The 23,798-nt window shown below is 40.6% G+C and overlaps 1 protein-coding gene across 1 annotated transcript in view; it reads left to right on the forward strand.

The window, feature by feature from the left end:
* stxbp4 (syntaxin binding protein 4) overlaps nt 1–23,798 on the forward strand; it is an 80,586-nt gene that overhangs the window by 13,163 nt on the left and 43,625 nt on the right. Inside the window, exons 7-17 of the mRNA XM_071531575.1 lie at nt 2,551–2,622; nt 3,285–3,467; nt 4,650–4,782; nt 5,980–6,086; nt 6,826–7,051; nt 8,331–8,408; nt 11,832–11,927; nt 12,547–12,643; nt 15,484–15,608; nt 18,017–18,106; nt 19,222–19,287. Coding sequence (XP_071387676.1) covers nt 2,551–2,622; nt 3,285–3,467; nt 4,650–4,782; nt 5,980–6,086; nt 6,826–7,051; nt 8,331–8,408; nt 11,832–11,927; nt 12,547–12,643; nt 15,484–15,608; nt 18,017–18,106; nt 19,222–19,287 — 1,273 coding nt within the window. The remainder of the gene's footprint in view (nt 1–2,550; nt 2,623–3,284; nt 3,468–4,649; nt 4,783–5,979; nt 6,087–6,825; nt 7,052–8,330; nt 8,409–11,831; nt 11,928–12,546; nt 12,644–15,483; nt 15,609–18,016; nt 18,107–19,221; nt 19,288–23,798) is intronic.

The raw sequence follows: 23,798 nt of genomic DNA on the forward strand, positions 1-23,798 counted from the left end.
TGTTTCAACAGGAAATACATCACATTAAGGAAGCAAAGATGCTCTCAAAATGCATTCATTGTGACTTTAAAGTGAGCACAACAGTCAGTTATAGCTTCAACTCCTAGATCATCAAGAGTACAAACAACAAGAAGTGAGCCGGATACATAAACATAAATCCTGTGATCCTAGAATGAAAATGTGAGAGAGAAGAGTAAGAAAAACAAAAAAAAAGAAATAAGAGCTGAGAAAAGAGGCAGACAGAGTTTTTAGAGCGAGTAGAGGAGGAAGATGTAGGAGATGGGATGTGGAGCGGAGATGATGTGAGGTATTCTGCTTGAAAATACAAGTTTTACGACAAAAGATAGGAAGCGACTGCTGCGGCTGCAGAGGGAAGGTCGTCTCTACCCCGGTTCAGTTTTATCCGTATTATTACGAAACCAAAACCAACAAGAGTCTGTGCGTGGGAAAGCCGCTTTGTGCCGACACGTCAGATATTCACCTCAAATCTCGACCCCGATTGTTACGGCGATTTGTTTCACACTTAAAACAAATTATTGTGATTATCCGCAGCCTCTCGGGCCTCAGATGCCGCGTCCCCGCCGCTCCAGCCGGTCAGCGCGGGGACACCAGAGCTGTGATGCAATCAGGCCGGACCGAGCCGCTGTTAAAGGGATTTGGTTCTCAGCGAGACAATCTACGGCTGAGTCAACCCAGATACAACCTGCTGTCCTCACAGGCCCAGCGGATAAAAACAACAAAAAAAAATAAACCTGATGGAGTTTTGTGCCTCCTGTCAGCAGCTTTCACAAAGTCCAGGATGCTGAAGTCAATCATTCAAGCTTTATTTATATAGAACATTTTGTGCAAACAAGTGCAATGCAGTGTGTTTCACATTAACATATAAAAATTGAAATAAAATATAACACATAAGAAAAACAAAACAATGCATCATTTACCTTACAAACATCATGTGAAAACACTAGAGAGCGAGCCAGTTGCTTACAGAGTGCAAATAATAGTGTTGAAACACCGTTATGCAGTTAAAAACGGGACTGAATACAATTTTTTGGCTTTTTTTTTTGGCATAAATTGTCCAATAGATATGGTATGATAGTTAGAACATATTTTTTTTCATTTGAGTGTGACTTCAGTTAGGCATCTATCAGGTCAGAGGTCAGAGGTGAAGTCTGTGTGACTCCTAACCTCAGGGCTTTCTTCTCCAAACACCATGCTGAGTCTGTTTACCTGCAGACTGACAGGCATTAACCGGTCAAATCAGATCCAGATCAGACAGAAGTGTGTGTGTGTGTGTGTGTGTGTGTGTGTGTGTGTGTGTGTGTGTGTCTCTGTGCGTCCAGAGGAGGGAGACAAACACCCAATCTTAACTTTAACACACACTGGGGAGCTCTATTGGTATTTTAAAGAAAAAGTGAAAGACATAGCCTATCTTTTCAATCTGGTTTTTAATTCAGGTTATTTTATGTACATGTTCCTCTTTACTCATTCTGTTAGTCTTAATTACCTGTTTCATCCTGTTTCATTTTTTTAATTTTGCATCAACTACTTTACTGCTTGTTAGGTATTTATTCATTCATTTATTCATCATTATGTGAAACACTTTGGGCTACAATTCTGTATGAAAGGTGGCGGTGCTCTACAAACCTGCCTTAAAGGATAAGGCTGGTGTTTTTTAATGCATTGCTTACCGTCAACAAATCCTATGAAAATAACAAAATCAGCAATGACTTTGTTTTGCCAACAAGTCTCGTCCATGTAGCCGGTGCCCAATGCAGCCATGTCCCAGCAGCCATAGAACTCCATTGTATTAAAAAAAATGATTAAAAACCCGTCACAGAGCCATGCTGCTGCTCTGCAGCATATTTCATCATCATGATGCACTGGGCCGGCCGACTTTATCCTCAAACAACTTAATAAGCCGGCTGTAAACACTTTGCGATCTCAGGAAAGTAGTTCTGTAGCACAGAAAATAGTCCCTGACGTAACGAAGAATTTGTTCCCATTTTAATTTGATTTGGTAATAACTACAACAGTCTGACTTTTCACGGTAACAGCTAGCAATTTTTAAAATGGAAACTATGTCTTTGTGAGCTGTATGTAAAGGTTTTTAGCTTACAATTGGAGCCAATGACTTCCGGGTTTACCAGCCTTATCCTTTAAAGAGCTGCTGACACCAAAACAATTCATCATGGTTTCAGTGGAGAGTTTTAGTGTCCCATGATGGTCTGAATGCTGTTTCAGAGGCTTTTCCACCCTGACAAGAAGAATATTTAGGGGGAAACACTGAATACTTTTATTAGCATGGAAATGATGAAATTTAGATAAACAGCACAAAATATCAGCACAAAATATCCTAACCCTAACCCTATCAGCGGCTTCAATCCAAAAATATCAGTATCTCTATCAGGCTTCAATAAACCCACATCAGCCGAACCCTAGTTCCAATGCTGCTACTCTAACTAAACCTAACCATGTGTGTGTTTGTCTGTGTGTGTGTGTGTGTGTGTGTGTGTGTGTGTGTCTGTGTGTGTGTGTGTGTGTGTCCTGAAGGAGGGAGTTTGCAGAGTTAATGGAGAAGTACGGCTCTAACAACATCACAGCTTCAGGACGGATCTCTCCCACAGGTGACGCAGACAAACTACAAGCTTTTCCATTTCCATTTCATCTCCATCTTCTCCATCTCTGTCTCTCTCTTTCTCTCCCTGCTGCTATCCATCACTGCTGTCTCATGATGTCCTTGGTAGTTTTTTGTTTTTTTTCCACTGTGTTCATAACTCAGTACTTTTATATATATGTTTTTATTGGCTGTGTATTGGATATACAGATACAAAAACGCATGTAAATCCAGGCTGCCAAACCCTTTTCCTCTCCTTTATATTTTTCCTTTTTTCACTACTTTTTTAGTTTTCTTTTACCTGATTTTATTTTACATATATATTTCTTCTTCTTTTTCTGCACTTTGTCTTGCTTGTGCTTCTCATTTTATCTCCTCTCTGTATTTTACTCTTCTTGTTTTTATTCCTTCCTGTAACGCACTTTGTTACCTCTGATTTTAGTGCTATAGAAATAAAGTTTATTATTATTATAGTGATATGAATTTATCGGTCTATATCAGTCTTCACCCAGTCCAGCCTTCTATCTTTCCCTCTTCCTTTTTTCTCATCTTCCCCTCCATCCCACCGCCTTTCACTCCCACTCTCTATTTCTTTATTTTCTCTCTTTCTCTCTCCCACTGCTTCCTCCTCACCTCTTTGTTCTCTCTCTCTCTCTCTCTCTCTCTCTCTCTCTCTCTCTCCAGGCAAGCTGACAGACACGGCCTCCTCCTCCTCCTCCTCCAGATCGGAGAGTCCGCAGCTCCTCAGCCCGAAGGAGGGGGTCACCACCTACACTCACGCACCCCCCTACACCCCCAATCCCCCCTACATCGCCTGTCCGTACACCGTGCACGCCCCCACGCCCGTCTTCAGGTAGGCAGGAAGCAGGAAGTACAGTGCACGTCCATCCACTTAGCCCCATTGCAGATTTCAAGTCTCAGTCCATACGGAAATAAAATGATAATCCAAACCTCTTGCAGTAGTTAGTTCACAAATAAAGCATATAATGTAAATGATACTGGTAAATAAAAAGAGATTCAACTAGGACCTTCAGTCAGTGATCAGCATGAAGCAAACAAATGTGAGCCAAAATCAAATATCTGTTCAGAAAAGTCATGTCAGCTTTATTTATATATATATTTATGTATAGCTCTTTGAAAAAACACAACCAGTGTGTACCAATGTGCTTTATAAAATACCAAATTTGATTCACAAGCAAGGCATACAATGCAAATGCAAATGATAAATAAAAAGGAAAGTAAACTAGGAGCTTCAGTCAGTGATCAGAATAAAGCAAACATTTACAAATGTAAGCAAAAAACAAATATCTGTTCAGAAAAGTCAAAAATGTTTACTTATACAGCATTTAAAAACACAAACCAGTGTGTAGCAAAGTGCTTTAGAAAATTGGGGGGGGGGTTCAAAACAGGGAAAACACAATTTTTGAATTTATTTTAATTTCCATTAAAACCCCTTATCCTCATATAACTTAGTCATAAAGAGCCTAAAATGTTGGGTAAACTATATTCAACAAATACAAAGGAGGGAACGTACATCCTTGACTACTTCCAATGCACAAAATATACAGAAACACACAAAAAAAACACAAAAATAAACACTGCGAAGAGACGAAAAGCGCTCAAACAGAAAACAAATGTATTTCCTCCTTTGATCATGCTGCTACACGCCCTGTGGAGTCGTTTGCATACAGTGCATTCAGCGGTTGTGCGTTGGTAGGCCGTTTCTCTCCTGAGGGTGAATTTTCTTTTCATTCAAACAAACAAAATCTGGAGGATTATGCAGCGTGGAAACACCAGCAATGCTTAAAATAGTAAAAAAAATACCAGAGAGAGAGAGAGAGAGAGAGAGAGAGGTGGAGGAAGAGGAAGAGGAGGAGGAAGAGGAAAGGGGGATTATGGTGTGGCAGGATTGAGTGAAAGCAGCGTGGCTTTGTGTTTTTTAATCATGCTTAGTGTCAGCGTGCCAGGACCGCTCACCTCCGCCTCTCTCTCTCTCTCTCTCCCTCTCTCTCTCTCTCTCCCTCTCTCTCCCCAGTGACAGTGTCATTCAGTTGATATGTGTCTCCAAGGGAACTGGCCTGGGCCTCGTCATCAAGGGCGGAGCCAACCGCGCCGAAGGACCAATGGTGTTCATTCAGGAAATAGTGCCTGGAGGAGACTGCCAGAAGGTGAGCGTCCTGCCTGTCAAAGCCCCGACAGACAGGTGGCTTCACATGCTGCTGCTTCTGCCACAGCATGAGCAATAACATCATATCCCACATCCCTGTTTAGTTTTATTAAATGCTTTCTTCTCTCCATGCAATTACAATATTTATTTCCTCTCCAACATGCTGGCTGGGCAAATATTTGTTGTTCTAGAGCACACCATCATAATGCTGTCATTCATATTTCTTCATACTCTCATTCATAATTTCTACGTGTTGGGGAACGTTTCTTTTAAAAGTAATTAGTTTTTCTACTTAGACACTTTTCTTAAAAGTAGCTAGTTACAAAGTTACTCTTTACTAGAAGTAACTGTTAGAGTACTTTTGCGTTCCCCACTTCAAAAACATGCCGTAGCAATATGGTTTGTGCTGTGTCCATGATCATTGTGTTAAAACACAAGACTGCTGCTCTGTTTTTAGAACAGGAAGCTGATCTCATTTATATCAAGCAGATTTAGATCTCAAATTAGATTTCAGCTAATTTTTTCAGTAGCATGTTGTCTGCATGAGATGCTGCAGCCCTTTCACTTTTTTCTACTTTTTAGAAAAATTGTGCAACAACAAATAAAACAATATAAAAGTAAATGTAACTAATAATGGATTACAAGAATTGAACAGCATTGTTGTTTCATCTTATCTTTAATATTTCTCTTTGCATGGAGAGAAGAGAGCATTTTCCATAATTTTGTTTAAGTTTCATAAACCGATAATTTGCACCCTTCATTTGTTGTTTTGTTGTTTTTTGTTGTTTTCACAGACAATCTAGGGATTAGAACTGGTGACTGTCTGATCACTAGCCAAAAACCTTTATTTAGCTAACCTTTATTTTAGCAGGAAGTCCCATTGAGAACCAATTTCTATTTTATAAGGGAGAGCTGGCCAAGAGGCAGCGCTGATCATAAAAACAAAACCGTTTAAACACAAACAGCACACAAGTGACAAACATAAAAAAATGACATTTAAAACCTGAACTAAAAATAAAACCTACCAAGAAACAGCCTGGAACAAGACCAGCTTTCAGTGACGATGCCCAATAATTTCCTTTTAAAACCAGCCAATGACAAAATGGAATTTGGATAAAAGAGCCCAGTTGGTCCCAAATACCTGAGTGTGTGGAACAGTGTGACCTGATGCCGTGTGTTCCTGTGCTGTGTGTTTCAGGACGGCAGGCTGCAGGTCGGGGACCAGCTGGTGTCCATCAACAAGGAGTCTCTGATCGGAGTGACGTACGAGGAGGCCAGGAGCATCCTGACTCGCACCAAGCTCAGGTCCCACACACACACATCCAAACTGGCACCTGTAGGGTTTTTCAGGGCATGAATTATTCAGAAGCGAAGGGATTTCACAGCAAGAACACAAGACAGGAACACCGTTTGAAAAGAAGTGATACCTGCTCTTGTGGGGAGTTGGAACCCATAACCCATTTGGATTGACTTATTCATTAATCCAATAAATCATTAGCGCATTAATTCTGACACATTAGTATAATCACTGTAAACAAAGCAGACCATCAGTGGTCAGCCTGTCAGCCTCTATCAGCCTCTACTCTGCATCCTCCATTGTGTCTCCACCTGGTGGATCTGGAGGGAAATCTGCTGGATCGCTTTACGGCACAAAACAGGAAGAGGTTCTGTTCTTCCAGAGCAAACGGAGCTAAAGCTGAAAGAGTTTCTGGCAGCAGATGGTGGAAGGAGGGAAAGGAAGATGGAGAAATCACTTCCAACATGTTGATCCTCTTCAGGGAGGGGAGCAACGGGGCTTATGGGAAATGTAGTCTTAATGTGGAGAAACACTAGAACTAACAATACTACTGCAGTGAGATAGAGGAGATCAATCATCTCCTACATACTCTCATTTGTTTACAGAAATTATACCAACGTATCACTATGAATTTGACACTGATGTATTAATTAAAATTCTACATGTTGCACCTTTAAAAAGCTACTGATATGAAACAGGACTCAACAGGGTTTGTAACGCTCTCTGTCCTCTGTCTCTGTGTTGCAGACCAGACCCCACGGTGGAAATAGCCTTCATCAGGCGGAGGTCGTCCTCCAGCTCCAGTAGTGGCCCTCAGAGCCCCATCTCCCTGCAGGGGCCCAGCGGAGGAGCCCCGCCCCAGACGAGGCCCCCGGGGCCGGCCAGCCTGCCTCCACCTCCGGCCCTGCTCACCAAGCTCACCTCCAGCCGCAACCCAGCCAGCGAGACCCTGCCAGCCGTCAACGTCAGCCAGGTCCGACAGACACACACACACACACACACACACACACACACACACACACACACACGCACGTGCATGCGCACACGCACACACACACACACACACACACACCGTCTGTAGAGATAAACACATGAATTATGCTTCATTTAATTATAATTTAGATATGAGTCCAAATCTCTGTAACAGGATTTAGACCAGGAGACACTAAACCCAGGATAATAGCATTACTACAACTGCTACGACAGCTACTACTACTAGTGTTACTGCTACTATTACTGCTGCTGCTACTCGACTACTAGTGCTACAACTACTACTAGTAGTAAGAATAGTAATAAATATGTTCATGCATACTTCCAGTCAAAATATTCCATTCCAATAAATTCAGGTTAACGTCGCCCTGAAGGGTTTATTTGATGATAATGATCGTCTCCCTGTCCATTTCCCGGCTCATTACACTTAAGCTTACCAAAAGCATTAATCATCTGACATGAAGTAGCCAACTGATTTAAAATTATTTTATTACAAGCTAAAGTAACTTACAGCTTCCACCAAAAAAATAGTTCAGCAGGAGCATAGACACGTCTGTAGCTAGCATCCATGGCTACACTCTACAGAACTGTAACCATAGAAATGTAAACAAATCTGGCTAACCAGCAATCAAATGTTGAGAATACATTAAAAATGATCTTGTAAAAATCCTCCATGTTTCTAACCTTAGAGTTAGCTGAGGAACCAAGCAGGAACGTCTTTCTGCCACCAGGTGGAGCCACTTCATCTGATTAGACTTCTTGACTGCGGAGTGACTTGATTAGATGTTAAAAATGTTAACTGTCACAAGGAAACCACCCATTTAACAACATCATGAAACTATAAAAGATATGGTAATACATGGTAATTGGGTTAAAAAGCTTAAAAAATCTGTTGTAACAAGGAAATCAGCTATTTAACAACATTGAAAAATTATAAAACACGTTGCGTTTCTTCTGGGTGTCACCTGTAGACAAAACAGAAGCTTAAAAAGTTAAAATGGAAAGGTGAAATTAAAAATTAAGGTCAGTATGACATATGGAAACCATATGGAATCTCAAAAAAACGCCCATCAATCATCACTTCCAGTGCGTTCAGCCTTCAGTGTGTGTGATAATAAAACCTGATTATGGAAGTAGGTTGTTCTAGTTGGCTGTGATGCTGAAACCCACACACACACACACACACACACACACACACACACACACACGCATGAACACACCGTTATCAAACCATTATTAATATTTCATGTTAATATTTGTAGGTGCGAGTGGCTCCAGCCAGAACAGAGCAGACGTGTGTCTCCTCCCCGCCAGAGAGTGACAGCATCACTGACACCAACGCTGGTGAGACACCTGTCTGTCTGTCTGTCTGTCTGTCTGTCTGTCTGTCTGTGTCTGTCTGTCTGTCTGTGTCTGTCTGTCTGTCTGTCTGTCTGTGTCTGTCTGTGTCTGTCTGTCTGTCTGTGTCTGTCTGTGTCTGTCTGTGTCTGTGTCTGTGTCTGTCTGTCTGTCTGTCTGTCTGTCTATCTGTGTCTGTCTGTCTGTCTGTGTCTGTCTGTCTGTGTCTTTCTGTGTCTGTCTGTCTGTCTGTCTGTCTGTGTCTGTCTGTGTCTGTCTGTGTCTGTCTGTCTGTCTATCTATCTATTGATCACTCACAGATGACCTCTGACCCCTGATCTGAGTTGTGGTTAGTTGGTCTGGTTTTAAACTGTAGCTGGGCACCGGTTCTGACAGACAGACGGGGAGGGAGGGAGGGGGGAGGTGAGGGACAGATGGCGCGTGGTTGGCTGCCTGACGGAGGAGGAAGTGAGGCGAGCGGGAGGTCTGGCTCGCGATTGGCCGAGGAGGTGTGAAGCTCTTCCCGTCTCCGTGGCTCCTGCCGGGCGGAGGAAGGAAGGAAGGGAGGAAGGAAGGAGGGAGGGAGGTTGTCGTCCCGCTGAGGAATCCTGAGGAGGGCTTTCTCAATCTGCGTCACTGTGCGTTCCCGTGTCCTCTGTGACGCGTCCGACGTCACGCCAAAACAAAAGGACGGACAGGACAGAGAGGATGGAGAGGATCAAGAGGATGGAGACTTGGCTGAAGACTTGGCTGAAGTGAACGAGTGGGAATCCCCAAGATTCACTATGAGAGAGATGCAGCAAGTCCAAACTGGCCACCACAAATAAACAGCACCAAAGTCTGTAGTATAGTAAATCTGTAGTCTATTAGAGTCTAGACTGTAGTCTATAGTACAGTCTAAAGTAATAATCTATATATTTTAGCAGGCTACAGTATATAGTTTATAGTACATAGTCTATAGTGTATAGTCTAGTATTGTCTTGTGTATAGTCTATAGTACAGTCTATAGTATAACAGTCTGTAGTCTATAGTACAGTCTATAGTATGACAGTCTGTAGTCTATAGTACAGTCTATAGTATAACAGTCTGTAGTCTATAGTACAGTCTACAGTCTATAGTATGACAGTCTGTAGTCTATAGTACAGTCTATAGTATAACAGTCTGTAGTCTATAGTACAGTCTACAGTCTATAGTATGACAGTCTGTAGTCTATAGTACAGTCTACAGTCTATAGTATGACAGTATGTAGTCTATAGTACAGTATATAGTGTGACAGTCTGTAGTCTATAGTACAGTCTACAGTCTAGAGTATGACAGTATGTAGTCTATAGTACAGTCTATAGTAGAACAGTCTGTAGTCTATAGTACAGTCTACAGTCTATAGTGTGACAGTCTGTAGTCTATAGTACAGTCTATAGTATAACAGTCTGTAGTCTATAGTACAGTCTATAGTATAACAGTCTGTAGTCTATAGTACAGTCTATAGTGTGACAGTCTGTAGTCTATAGTACAGTCTATAGTGTGACAGTGTGTAGTCTATAGTACAGTCTATAGTGTGACAGTCTGTAGTCTATAGTACAGTCTATAGTATAACAGTCTGTAGTCTATAGTACAGTCTATAGTGTGACAGTCTGTAGTCTATAGTACAGTCTATAGTGTGACAGTCTGTAGTCTATAGTACAGTATATAGTATAACAGTCTGTAGTCTATAGTACAGTCTATAGTGTGACAGTCTGTAGTCTATAGTACAGTCTATAGTATAACAGTCTGTAGTCTATAGTACAGTCTATAGTCTATAGTGTGACAGTCTGTAGTCTATAGTACAGTCTATAGTCTATAGTGTGACAGTCTGTAGTCTATAGTACAGTCTATAGTAGAGCAGTCTGTAGTCTATAGTACAGTCTATAGTCTATAGTGTGACAGTCTGTAGTCTATAGTACAGTCTATAGTGTGACAGTCTGTAGTCTATAGTACAGTCTATAGTAGAGCAGTCTGTAGTCTATAGTACAGTCTATATTAGAACAGTCTGTAGTCTATAGTACAGTCTATACCACAGACAGTCTATCTCAAACTGTATAGATGTTCTTTGTTCTTCATGTTCTTCAGAAGTTTGTTCCCTCCCAGAACAGTCAGGCAGAACGTTCCAGAACATGAGTATCGACCTGGAGATCTGGCATGTGATAATCATTAACCTCAGGGGAAATATGATTTACATTACTGAGCTGCTCTGATTTCTCCACCTGCAGCACCAGGGGAACCTGTTCCAAAGACTGTCTGTTTACAGAAGACGTATCACTCAGTAGTAAAAAAAAATCTGGCCCACCTTCCATGCGGCCTGTACTGCCTCAAACCTGATTACAGGTTTATAGTCGCTTTAGGAATTCAGTATCCTACCACAGATAGATATTCCTGGAGGCAAAACTACCGGCTTCACACACACATACATACACACACACACACACACACACACGCACGCACACACACACACATGCCAATTTACGTCACTGAGCTTCTGTGCTGTCATCACCTGGTGTTTCTGCCAGCAATACCTGCACTGATCCAGTATCTGTATTAACACGCTTCAGCAGAGAGGGAGAACAGCGTTGGACAAACTGGGACCCATTTGGATCCCATTTGGATCCCAAGTCGAATTTATCTGAGTGAAATGAGAGAGACAGGGGAAGAGAGTGAGAGTGAAACTGTTCAAACTGTGACCCGAGTCTGACTTGAGTCCAAGTCATGTGACTCGAGTCCCCACGTCTATGAGTATGATAAAAGAATATGACATGATGGGATGCGGGCGGGTTTGCTGCTACGCTCCTGAGCATCTTGTTTGGGTGTGGTGACTATGGACAGATGATGTTTTTTTTTGTGTTTTATGTTTTGTGAAGCACATTGAATTTGCCTTGTGTGTGAAATGTGCTATAGAAATAAAGTCAAATTGACGCTCCATGCTAAAGATATATTGCAGAAGATTTTTACACCTATAGGGTTCGAAGTTATAACTGACTGTCTGTCTAGCAAGAAAGAAAGAAGGAAGGAAAGAAAGAAAAAAGGAAAGAAAGAAAGGATGGAAGGGTGGTAGAAAGAAAGAAAGAAGGAAAGAAAGAAGGAAAGAAAAAGAAAGAAAGAAAGAAAGAAAGGACGGAAGGAAGGGAGGAAGAAAGAAAGCAAGAAGGAAAGAAAGAAAGAAGGAAAGAAAGAAAGGATGGAAGGGCGGTCGAAAGAAAGAAAGAAAGAAAGGATGGAAGGGCAGTAATGAAGGAAAGAAGGAAAGAAAGAAAGAAAGAACACAAAAACAGGCCTAATAACAAATTCATGACCTTCATGTTTGACGCGTGACATATTAATCACAGTTCATCTCTCTCTCTCTCTCTCTCTCTCTCTCTCCCCCCCCCCCCTCTCTCTCTGTCTCTCGCCCAGAGCCCCCCCCCTCCTGCCCCCCTGCCAGCAGCCTGCCCCCCCACAGGAAGTGCTCCCTCAGCACCAGCTGTCGCCTCAAACTGGAGAGGTTGGAGCAGGTGTGTGTGTGTGTGTGTGTGTGTGTGACTCTCAAAAATGTGTGTGTGCACGTGTGCCTGTATTGATGTATGCAGCACAGTGTGTGTGTGTGTTGTGTGTGTGCTTGTGTTTTCAGTGTGTATGCCTGTATATATTCCTGTGTGTGTGTGTGTGTGTGTGGTGGGACCTTGTATAGACGTATGCATTGGTATGTGTGTGTGTGTGTGTGTGTGTGTGTGTGGTGGGACCTTGTATAGACGTATGCATTGTTATGTGTGTATGTGTGTGTGTGTGTGTGTGTGTGTGTGTGTGTGTGTGTGTTGTAGCTGTTCACACACCCACAGCATCACAACAAGGTCAATAGATATCTAGTGCACTCAGTCACGCTATAGCTGTGTGTGTGTGTGTGTGTGTGTGTGTGTGTGTGAACAGTGTGTGCTTGTTTACATACAAAAGGTTCATTATGAACTCAGTATGGCTGTTGTCGATTTTTGGTTTCGGGGCGTAACATGGGGAGCTTCATCCTGTGCATCTGTATTGATCACTAGCTTTCTATTGATGCGTCTGATCGGCCCGTGTGTGTGTGTGTGTGTGTGTGTGTGTGTGTGTGTGTGTGTGTGTGTGTGTGTGTGTGTCCAGGCTCTGGATGTGCTAGGCTTGAAGCCCACAGAGGCGCAGCGACAGACGCTGAGGTCCCGACTACGAACAGATCCAGCTGGGACCGTCGCCTACGCAGGTAAGAACCAACTTAACTTTACCCTTAAAGTATTATTTACCCTTAAACTACCTTCTCCTCAAACTAACTTTAATCTTAAATGATCGATTCTTCAAGTTGATTTTTACTCTTAAATTTCTAAATACTCAACCTAACGTTACCCTTAAATGAGCTATTCTTCAAGCTAACTTTACCCTTACATTACCTGTTCCTCACGTTAACTTTACCCTTAAATTGCTTATTCTCCAAGTTGACTTTACCCTTAAATTACCAATTCCCTAAATTGACTTCACCCTTACACTACCAATTCTTCAAGTAAATTTTACCCATAAATGATCTATTCCTCAGGTTAACTTGACTCTTAAATTACCTATTCCTATTCTTGTTCCTATTGCTCTTAAGTGAACAAACACTAACTTTACCCTTAAATTACCTATTCCTCAACCTAACTTAACCCTTAAATTACTTATTCCTCAAGCTAACTTTACCTGTAAATTACCTATTCCTCAACCTAACTTTACCTGTAAATTACTTATTCCTCAAGCTAACTTTACCTGTAAATTACCTATTCCTCAACCTAACTTTACCTGTAAATTACTTATTCCTCAACCTAACTTTACCTGTAAATTACTTATACCTCAAGCTAACTTTACCTGTAAATTACCTATTCCTAAACCTAACTTTACCTGTAAATTACATATTCCTCAACCTAACTTTACCTGTAAATTACCTATTCCTCAACCTAACTTTACCTGTAAATTACCTATTCCTCAACCTAACTTTACCTGTAAATTACATATTCCTTAACCTAACTTAACCCTTAAATTAGCTATTCCTCAACCTAACTTAACCCTTAAATTACTTATTCCTCAAGCTAACTTTACCCTTAAATTACCTATTCCTCAACCCAACTTAACCCTTAAATTACTTATTCCTCAAGCTAACTTTACCTGTAAATTACCTATTCCTCAACCTAACTTAACCCTTAAATTACCTATTCCTCAACCTAACTTAACCCTTAAATTACCTATTCCTCAACCTAACTTAACCCTTAAATTACCTATTCCTCAAGCTAACTTTACCCTTAAATTACCTATTCTTCAAGCTAACTTTACCTGTAAATTACCTATTCCTCAACCTAACTTTACCTTTAAATTAGCTATTCTTCAAGCTTACTTCACCCTTACATTACCTGTACCTCAAGCTGACTTTACATTTAAGTTACCAATTCCTCAAGTAAATTTTATCCATAAACCCTTAAACCGATTCCTCTAGTTGACTTTACCCTTATGTTTTGAACTAAATCAGCCCTTTAACTTTAACCCAACCAAGTCATATGGATGTATGGTTCACCCAGAACACATTTAAAGGATAATAATAGCATTTAATTTTTTAAGTAAGTGCCAATGGTCTAGGTTCCCCTCTCCTCTCCATTCACCCTGCTGGTTTCTGCACACAGTCAGCATAGTTGCAGATATCAGCGCACGTTTTCCTCCTGCAGAAGAAGAATCCATTTGCTATCATTCATTCTTGTCCAGTATGAAAAACAAACTTCCACAGAGCGACAGAATCCATCACAGGAGACATGAAGCCAAACTTTCTGTTTTCTCCTTATTTCATTGGAATGAGTCGAGTCACATCCATGGCTTTTGATTTAGGGACAGCGGTTAATTTCAACTTCGTAGGTTTGATGCCATAAACTTTTTAAATTTTAAAAACCTACGTACATACGGAATGCATTTCAAAATGATTGGGGAAAATGTAAACTAGACATAGACAGAAGTAAATCGACTTCAACTGTACATGACACCGGTATTCCCCTTTAAATTGCCTATTCCTCAAGTTAACTTCACCCTCATTTTTAGAACATAATAAACCCTTTGACCTGAACCCAGCCCATCACACGGCTGTATTGTTTATCCTGAACACATTTAGCCAGCAGCGACCCAACGCTGATCTGCTGCTCGTCTGTTCTGGGACAAATCTATCTTTAAACCTGCTATAAGGAGCTTAGGTTAAATACTGTATGTTGTGGTGGTCCCTGGCACAGTTTATTTTAAGTGCAGAAAACATGACTCTGCATAATGTGTATACAGGCTGTACTGTACATGCTGTGCTTGGGCTTGGACTTGCAGTTTTCTTCAGTTCAGAGGGTCAGGAATAAATGTTAAAAGTTCGTAAAATGACTGTGAAATTAAAAAACTGATGGGACAAAAAAATGGCTTAGGAATATTAATAATAGGAATACCCTTTTTTGCATTTCACCCTGTTCACTGTTATTCCTGTTATTTCGTTGAGTTGTTACATATTCATGTTTGTATATCACGACTGTCCCCTGTGATTCGTCGAGCCTTTGTTTGTTTTCTCTTTATCAGGAAACAACCGAGCACAAAGCCTGAACAGTTGAAAATATCTCTAGTTGTTTCTCTGTTTAAGTGGCGTATATATTATCACTTAAAATGAAATCTTAGTGGTAAAAATTGTGTTTGAATTGAATTGAGTGTTTATTTGCAAATGAGCAATTCAAATAATCTATTATTATAATGAATCTATAGTTATATGTTAATACAGATTGTGTGAGCTACTGGACAGATGAATTTCCCCAAGGGGATGAATAAAGTATCTATCTATCTATCTATCTATCTATCTATCTATCTATCTATCTATCTATCTGAATGTTTTATTTTTTATTTCAATAAAATTGCCCCCAAAAAGCACCAAAATTCCCCTAAAAATCAGATCAAGGGGGTAAAAAATGCTCTCTGAAAAAAGTGAATTTCTTACCCTGAGTGTGTGTGTGTGTGCGTGTGTGTGTGTGTGTGTGTGCGTGCGTGTGTGCGTGTGTGTGTGTGTGTGTGCAGACTTCGAGAGCCTGACCCGGGAGCTGTTTAAGCTGCAGCTGGAGGAGCTGGCCGTCACCCAGCCGGGGTCAAGGTTCACGTCTGATGACCTGTCCAGTCTGCTGGAGTCTCCCACCAACCCGCGGGTAAGAGAGAGAATGACTTTAACTTTTCTGTCTGCTGGACTCATGGGAACGTTCAGACACTCAAACACACACACACACACACTTCTCATCAAAACTCCCTCTGAAAGGATGAAGCTGAAGTTTTGGCCTAAAAGAGAAAGACCCTCTGTCTGTAGATGATTCAGTGTTTGATCTTAAATAAAAAATTAGTTTGTTGCAATTTCATGTAATGATGTTGTACTGTATATAATCCAGTATGTTCAGTTTTGATTGATATAATTGCTGTATGAGTGCAGTTTGTTTTGTTTGTTTCTACTTTGGCAGTGTAATGGGATTTCTGGATCAGTACATTGCCAATGAAGCATCAACTGAATCAAATTGAATTGAACTGAATTGAACTGAACTGAACTGAACTGAACTGAACTGAACTGATCTGAATTGAATTGAATTGAATTGAATTGAATTGAATTGCATTGAGTCGAATTGAACTTAACTGAACTGAACTGAACTGAACTGAACTGAATTGAACTGAACTGAATTTAATTAACTGAACTGAACTGAATTGAATTGAATCAAATTGAACTGAACTGAACTGAATTGAATAGAACTGAATAGAACCACATTAAACTGATCTGAATTGAATTGAACTGATCTGAATTGAATTGAATTGAATTGAATTGAATTGAATTGAATTGAATTGAATTAATTGAACTGAACTGAACTGAACTGAACCGAATTGAATTGAATTGAATTGACTGAACTGAACTGAACTGAACTGAACTGAACTGAACTGAATTGAATAGAACTGAATAGAACCACATTAAACCGATCTGAATTGAATTGAACTGATCTGAATTGATCTAAATTGATCTGAATTGAATTAGATTGAATTGAATTGAATTGAATTGAATTGAACTGAACTGAACTGAACTGAACTGAATTGAATTGAATTGAATTAACTGAACTGAACTGAACTGAACTGAATTGAATTGAATGAATTGAACTGAACTGAACTGAACTGAACTGAACCGAACCGAACCGAACCGAATTGAATTGACTGAACTGAACTGAACTGAACTGAACTGAACTGAACTGAATTGAATTGAATTGAATTGAACTGAACTGAATTGAATGAATAGAGATGATTTGGAGTTGCAGTGGTTCTTGTTATAATTCTCATAATTATGAGCAGTTTTAGCAGTTTAGAATAATATTGATCCAAACTGAACATATTGGGTATATACTACACTATTCCTCACTCACGAATACTGCTAATTTCCTTTTTGAATTTAAAATTTTGAGTTGTTGAAAAAGCAACTACATCCTGTACATACCTATTACACACACCAACACACCCGTGAGGCATAAATTACACCGTAAGATTAATCTAATACGCTCATATAAACACTATTTTGAGTATTTAGCCTGTGTGGAGCTCTGGTATGCCAGGCCTGTGTTGTTGTTGTTAATGTCCCCTGTGTGCTGGTCCAGTATCGATGTGGATGGAGGGCCGGGCGGCCGGGCATCGACCTGTTGACGCTCTCACTAGATTAGGAGTGTGAACTGTCCCATGATCAGGATGTAAAGCTTTCCATGCTGCTGGGCTCACAGTGTCACACCAATAATCAATCACTGCATGACACAGAGCCTGAGAGGAACACACAGGCATTATGTCTCTGTGTTTTGAAAAAAGAAATACAAGGAGAGAGTGCAAGGCAGTAGACTGTACATACCTCTCTAAATATGAAGGGGTTTTATTTCAAAACACTTGTGTTTGTGTAAATGACTCAGACTGAAAGTGATGAGATTTGTTCCAGCAGACGACTGAATTTAAATTCTGTTTTCTGAATTTGTATGGAATGATTGAATTTATTGAAGTTGAAACTGATTATAGAAATCAAACTCATGATGCTCTTACCAAGTTTTTATCCTATTAAAACCATATTGCATTGAAAAGTCCTAGATATTTAGTTTTCTTTAAGATATTAAATTGATACTGGACTCTTGATTTGTTCTGACTTGACTTGCTGTTCTACATTTAGACTTGAGACTTGACATTAATGACATGGACTTGACTTGCACTTGACTTGGTAATCTACATTTAGACCTGGGACTTGACTTGGGACTCGAGCAAAGTTGACTTGGTCACACCTCAACTATAAAGTAACACCTCCATCATTTGGAGTTTCTACTGTATTACTTTCTACTGTACTGGCTGGTGAAATAGTGAAAGTAGTTGGTGAATGTTGGTTTTACTATAAGCGATTTCACTGGATCTCCAAATGACGGTTTTGTTTTCTGCCAAAGCAGCCGGTGTGAACCACTGCCAAACTTTACCATTTGGCTGGTGGTCATTTCCCATTCTGCTTGGCGATCTCGTGTTAATGCAGTGTGTGTGTGTGTGTGTGTGTGTGTGTGTGTGTGTGCAGCCGTCGCTGTCGGACTCAGATGACCTGGAGGAGATGGAGAGACTGAGGAAGGAGCACATCGAGGCGCTGAGGGAGATCAAGAGGCTGCAGGTTCGTTCATGTTGCTTCTGCCTCACAGTCTGACTGCTGATTTAGTTTCTCAACCTTTATTAATGCAGCAAACTTTTTTGCGATATTTGGGATTTTTTTTTTCATTCCATTTAGCTTATTCCCATTCGAAACCTCATCCTGACCCTAGGAATCAAAACATCTAGCTGAAATGAAGCGGTCGCACAGGACAGAACGTTTTTTTTTAATGCTCAGCAGACAAAATGTTTTCGGCCGTGCAACCTTGTAGACACAAACACAGAGGTGGAAAGTAACTAAGTACATTTACTCGAATACTGTACTTAAGTACAATTTTGAGGTACTTTTACTTTACTTGAGTATGAACATTTTATGCTACTTTACACTTCTACTCCACTACATTTCAGAGGGAAATATTGTACTTTTTACTCCACTACCTTTATTTGATAAGTTAAGTTACTAGTTACTTTGCAGATTCAGATTATTAATACAAAATATAATCAACTAATAAATTGTGATGTATTATTATAGATTACTGTAAGCTACCCAGCAGTATATAAAGTAGTGGAAATCAGCCCCACCTTTTCCAGCTGCAACATTAAAGTGATGCTTACACATTAATGCATCAATAATTATAATTCAATAATATAATATATACTGTATTATTCTGAAATGGGCCATTCTGCATAATGAATACTTTTACTTTTGTTGCTTTAAGTACATTTTGATGCTAATACTTTTGTACTTTTACTTAAGTAACATTTTGAATGCAGGACGTTTACTTGTAACAGAGTATTTTTATACTGTGGTATTTCTACTTTTACTTAAGTAAAAGATCTGAGTACTTCTTCCACCACTGCACAAACGTTTTGTCTGCTGTGATTTAAAAAAAATCATCATTTAAAAACGTTTTTTGTTGTGCGACCCCAGCATTTCAACCAGACGGCTCCTTCTCTTCTCCTTTCCCTGCCGCATACAATCCAGAAACATGAGGGACCGTATTTTCTACTTATTGCCCCACTGCAGCTCTGCCTCATCCATGGGGGACAACATGTTTACTGTTGACTTGTTCCTGTGTTTGCTCTTGCTTTCTCGTCGTGTCCTGATCCTCCCTCTCTCTCCCTCTCTCTCCTCCTCAGGACCAGCTGGCCGAGTCCCAGAGAGTTCACCACCAGATGGAGGAGGAGCTCAGCAAGGCCAAGCAGGTCCGTCACACACTGTTGTCACCATGCCAGAATATGGACTTTGATACCAATAATATTTTCCATTTCACACCTAAATATGTGACACTACCAGGGCTGGGCGATATATCGTATAATATGGATATCGTGTTATGAGACTAGATGTTGTCTGGGATTTTGGTTTTCGTAATGTTGCGAAATAACTTAAATGTTCACAATTTTCTGAACTTATCAGCCTGTTCTGGCTGAGTAAAATGAACAGTGATTGGCTTTACCTGCTCATCATATACACATGATGAGCAGGTAAAGCCACTGATTACACATTACTGATTACATTTCTGACACATTACAAATGTTCTTGTGTGGAAATATCTTATGAAAGTAGGAATACTCCACATTATATCGCCAAAATATCGATATCGAGGTATGTCAGTATTGCCCAGCCCTAGATATGACTGTGATACCACAGCAAACAAGAAAAACGATCAAGCAGTGTGTTTCCATTTTGACAACTTTGCAGCAGCTTCTGCTCAGGGGTTTTGATGTCGTTTGGGGATTGAAATAGGAAGTGAAATACTTGAATATTTGTTAAAAAAAGATAACTGGAGTGTTTGGGCATTCAAAAACCTCAGGTGCTCTTGGAAAGCACTTAAATGAAAACAATGGGAAACTGATCCCAGACCAGGCACTCGTAAAGGTTTTAACTTAACTTTATTATTAGAACATAAAAAAAAAAAAACATCAACGTGTATCGGCTTCCGCTGACAAACGGATTTGAAAGCGAAAGCCGATACGCATTGATGTTTTTGTAAAATGTTCTACCCGTTCTAATAAAGGCTTTTAAAAAGTTTAAACCTTCACGAGTGTCTGGTCTGGGATCAGTTTCTCATTTTGTTTTTCATTTAAGAAGTGAAATAGATCCATATTTGTCTCCTGGCTCCAGTTTGTCAACCAGTTCAGGTGGACTGGGATCCAGTTCAAGACCTGCTGGACTGTTGGACTCTGTTGAATGTTTCATCTCAATACAAAGCTGTGGGACAGCAGTAGACAGTAAAAGACAGTATTTTGGTTGCAGCTGGTAGATTAAACTTTGGCAGGTAAAAAAAAAAAAATCATTTGGAGAGACTGTTCTATTCTAATTGGGTGGTAAAATAGTGAAAGAGGCAAGTGAATTTTGGGATTCACCAGCTGCAGTGTGTGTGTGTGTGTGCGTGTGTGTGTGTGTGTGTGTGTGTGCAAGAAAAGTTCGTTTTCTACCCAGAATGCAAGCACTACTTTATTTAATACAGTAAATAACAAGAGCTTTAGTGTGACAAACGTCTTCGTCATCCCTGACAAAGAGATGACATGTTATTATTTAAACTGTTTTATTAATCCTGCCCTGATGAAGACGTTTCTCAAATAATTTTTTTTAATGTTTTTCCCTTTGTTACAATGACAAAGACGCTTCTGTCAAAACTTTTTATGCCTCTGTGCCGGCAAGAGCCTTGACCGGAGGCATTGTGTTTTCGGGTTGTCCATCTGTCCGTCCCATTCTTGTGAACGCGATTTCTCAGGAACGCCTTGAGGGAATTTCTTCAAATTTGGCACAAACGTCCACTTGGACTCAAGGATGAACTGATTAGAATTTGGTGGTCAAAGTTCAAAGGTCAAGGTCACTGTGACCTCACAAAAGACGTTTTTTGGCCAAAACTCAAGAATTCATACGCTAATTATGACAAAAATTTCACACAAATGTCTAATAGGATAAAATGATGAAGTGATGGCATTTTATATCCAAAAGTTCAAAGGTCAGCTTCACTGTGACATCATAATGTTTTGCTTACCACTGTAGCTGAGAAAACGATCTTGGGTCATTCTACAAAAACGGTGGAAGTGCTGTCACTTACTTTTGCAGACACCAAAATCCTTTAAGTTGACCTAATAATCACATTAATTATATATGTTCAATAAATAAAGACAGTCCTTGCAATGATAAAACAAAGTTTATTGGTGGAGGCAAACAACCACGAGGCGGTTATTTCTAGTGTTTACTACAGTACAGCACAGTGGCTCCAGTGCAGGTCTGTGCTGCTGCTTCCCTGCTGTCTCTTTATGGTTTGTTTCCTCTGGTGGGAGCGTGTGGGTTTTTTAAAGGGGTGCTTCTTTTAAAATCAATCACCAGGTGGAGCTCTGCACACACCTACACACACACACACACACACACACACACACACACACACACACACACACACCCTCACAGGTCCACTCTTTAACCTGTGTGTTTTATCCTGGAGAGCTGTCCAACCAAACTCATCCTGAGCTCAGCTTCCCTGCCTGAGTGTGTGTGTGGGAGGGCGAGGCGGACTCGCTCCGCTGTGGGCCTGCAGTGGAGGAGGGGTGTAAGGCCACCATTGAAAACGGAGGCTTTTTTTTTTTGGGGCCCTAAATAGTTCTCCCTGCGTTGTGATTCACAGCTAAAGGGTCTCAGCCTCTCTCTCCCTCCCTCTCACTCTCGCCTCCCAAGTTTGGCTCCATTGCATAAACCGATCGATATCCAGAATTAGACGCAGCGCTGCAACAACAAAAAGGCACGGGGCATTTCCATCTGTGTTTTGGGTCCGTTTTTGCGGAGGCAAGAGTGGAAATGGCAGCAGGTTGGTAGCTGGAGCGGCAGCCATTGTTCATGTTCCTGCGCTTATCCTGAATTTACATATATCCTGCATTCATGTTTATATGCTGCATGCAGTGGCAACCGATGTAGAAGTCGCCCTTCATGTGTTTATCCTGCGTCTCTTCTTCATTACTATACTGCAGACAATTCTTTCTTGATGTTATACAGGAGAAGTAAATTAGTATGTTGTAAAGCAAAACTCTAGTGTCTCTCAACCAACTAGTTACTACACCATGTGGGAAAAAGAGAGACCCAAGGTTCTCAAAAATCTGTTAAAAAGAGTTATATAAAAAAGCTTTTTCTTCTTCAACGCATTGTTCGCCAGAACTTTTTTAAAAATGTTCTAGCACAGTCAACCAAAGCCTTTTACTCTACAAATCCAAGTGCGTGTCTTGTAGTCCTTTTTCATCTGTATGCACTCAAACATCTGTTAAAAAACCTTCATTCTATATTTGGACAGTCATGATTGTAAGGCAGTTCACAACAAGGGGGACCAGGGTTCGAGTCCCGGCCTCGGTCCTTTCTGTGTGGAGTCTGTATGTTCTCTCTATTTTCTCGGGAGCGTATGTTCCCAGGGTCCTATAATGTTCCCCAGATTTATATGGCGCATAATGGGAACATGACAAAGGGTCCTATGTTCCCAAGGTCCTATGTTTAACCCTAACCCTAACCCTAACTAACCATATTAAGCGAATACAGAGCTGGGGAACATCTTTTTCAGGTTCCCATTATGTGCCATATAAATCTGGGGAACATAGGACCCTGGGAATTTAGGAATGACTCCATTTTCCTCACACAGTCCAAAGACATGCAGGTGGACTGGAGACTCTAAATTGCCTGTAGGTGTGAATGTGAGTGTCTGTCTGTGTGTGTGTTCGCCCCAACGTGATCTCAGAAAAAGTCATGAAATGAGCATGGACTCTGAAACGCAGATTTACGTGCTGTGTTACGACAGGAATTATGTGAAAATTACGTTCCTCCACCACAAATTGGATTCTGTGACAAAAAACATGAATTGGAACACGAGATTTTCAGCTAAAGGTTGGCTAACGGTTCATTTTAATTTCACGTATTTGTGTGAGATCAGGTTGGTTTGCCCAGTGATGGACGAAGACCTGACTGACAAAAGACGTTGAGACGTTAGGGGACGAAGAAAACCTTAACAAGTCTTTTTGGATAAGCGTCAGGCAAATACCTAAAATGTCAAATGTAAAAGAAACGTTGCACTTTACACACTTATTTTGTATTGATTAGTCTAAGTGGCCATATCCAAACCAGTCAGATCCGGCTCGTCTGCTGGCTTGTCCCGATGTGGATTACAGCTACCTGGCTATCAGGTTCAACACAAGCCGGGCTTGGCTTTAGTTCTGCTGTTCGTCTCTGTGGTGTTAAGTGTTCTTGTATATTTCATGAGTCTGTGTGGACGAGTTAAGCTGACAGGCTTTAATTCTGTGACTCCGCCGCTCTGTAAAGGAGATTTCTGAATGCTATCAGAGCAGAATAATTCCCAAATTCCCACAGATTCTCACAGCTCATAATGTAATACTGGTGATCCAGGAATTGAAACTCAGGGCGTTTTCACACCTATAGTTCGTTTGCTCTGGTCCGAATCAGTTGATGAGTTTGTAAACTTGGAGCGTTTTCCCCTTGGTTCAGTTTCTTTTCACACGGAGAAAAATCCAAGCAAACGAAAATGCATCACTACAAACCACGTGAGAACGTTCACTCCGCTTATTGGTCAGATGTGTCTGGGGCGGGAGCAAGAAAGTAAATACAGGAAGAAGGTCCTGTGTTCTGGACTAGTGCACATTGCTATGCAACATGGAGCAACAGCAGAGTTGGCATTTGCTCATAAATGTTGTAATTATCTGGGCAATATACC

Source organism: Centroberyx affinis, unplaced genomic scaffold, assembly GCF_046629955.1.
Source record: "Centroberyx affinis isolate AG114_WGS23_722 - 3 ecotype Tasmania unplaced genomic scaffold, CSIRO-AGI_Caff_v1 ptg000143l_1, whole genome shotgun sequence".
Lineage (NCBI taxonomy): Eukaryota > Metazoa > Chordata > Actinopteri > Beryciformes > Berycidae > Centroberyx > Centroberyx affinis.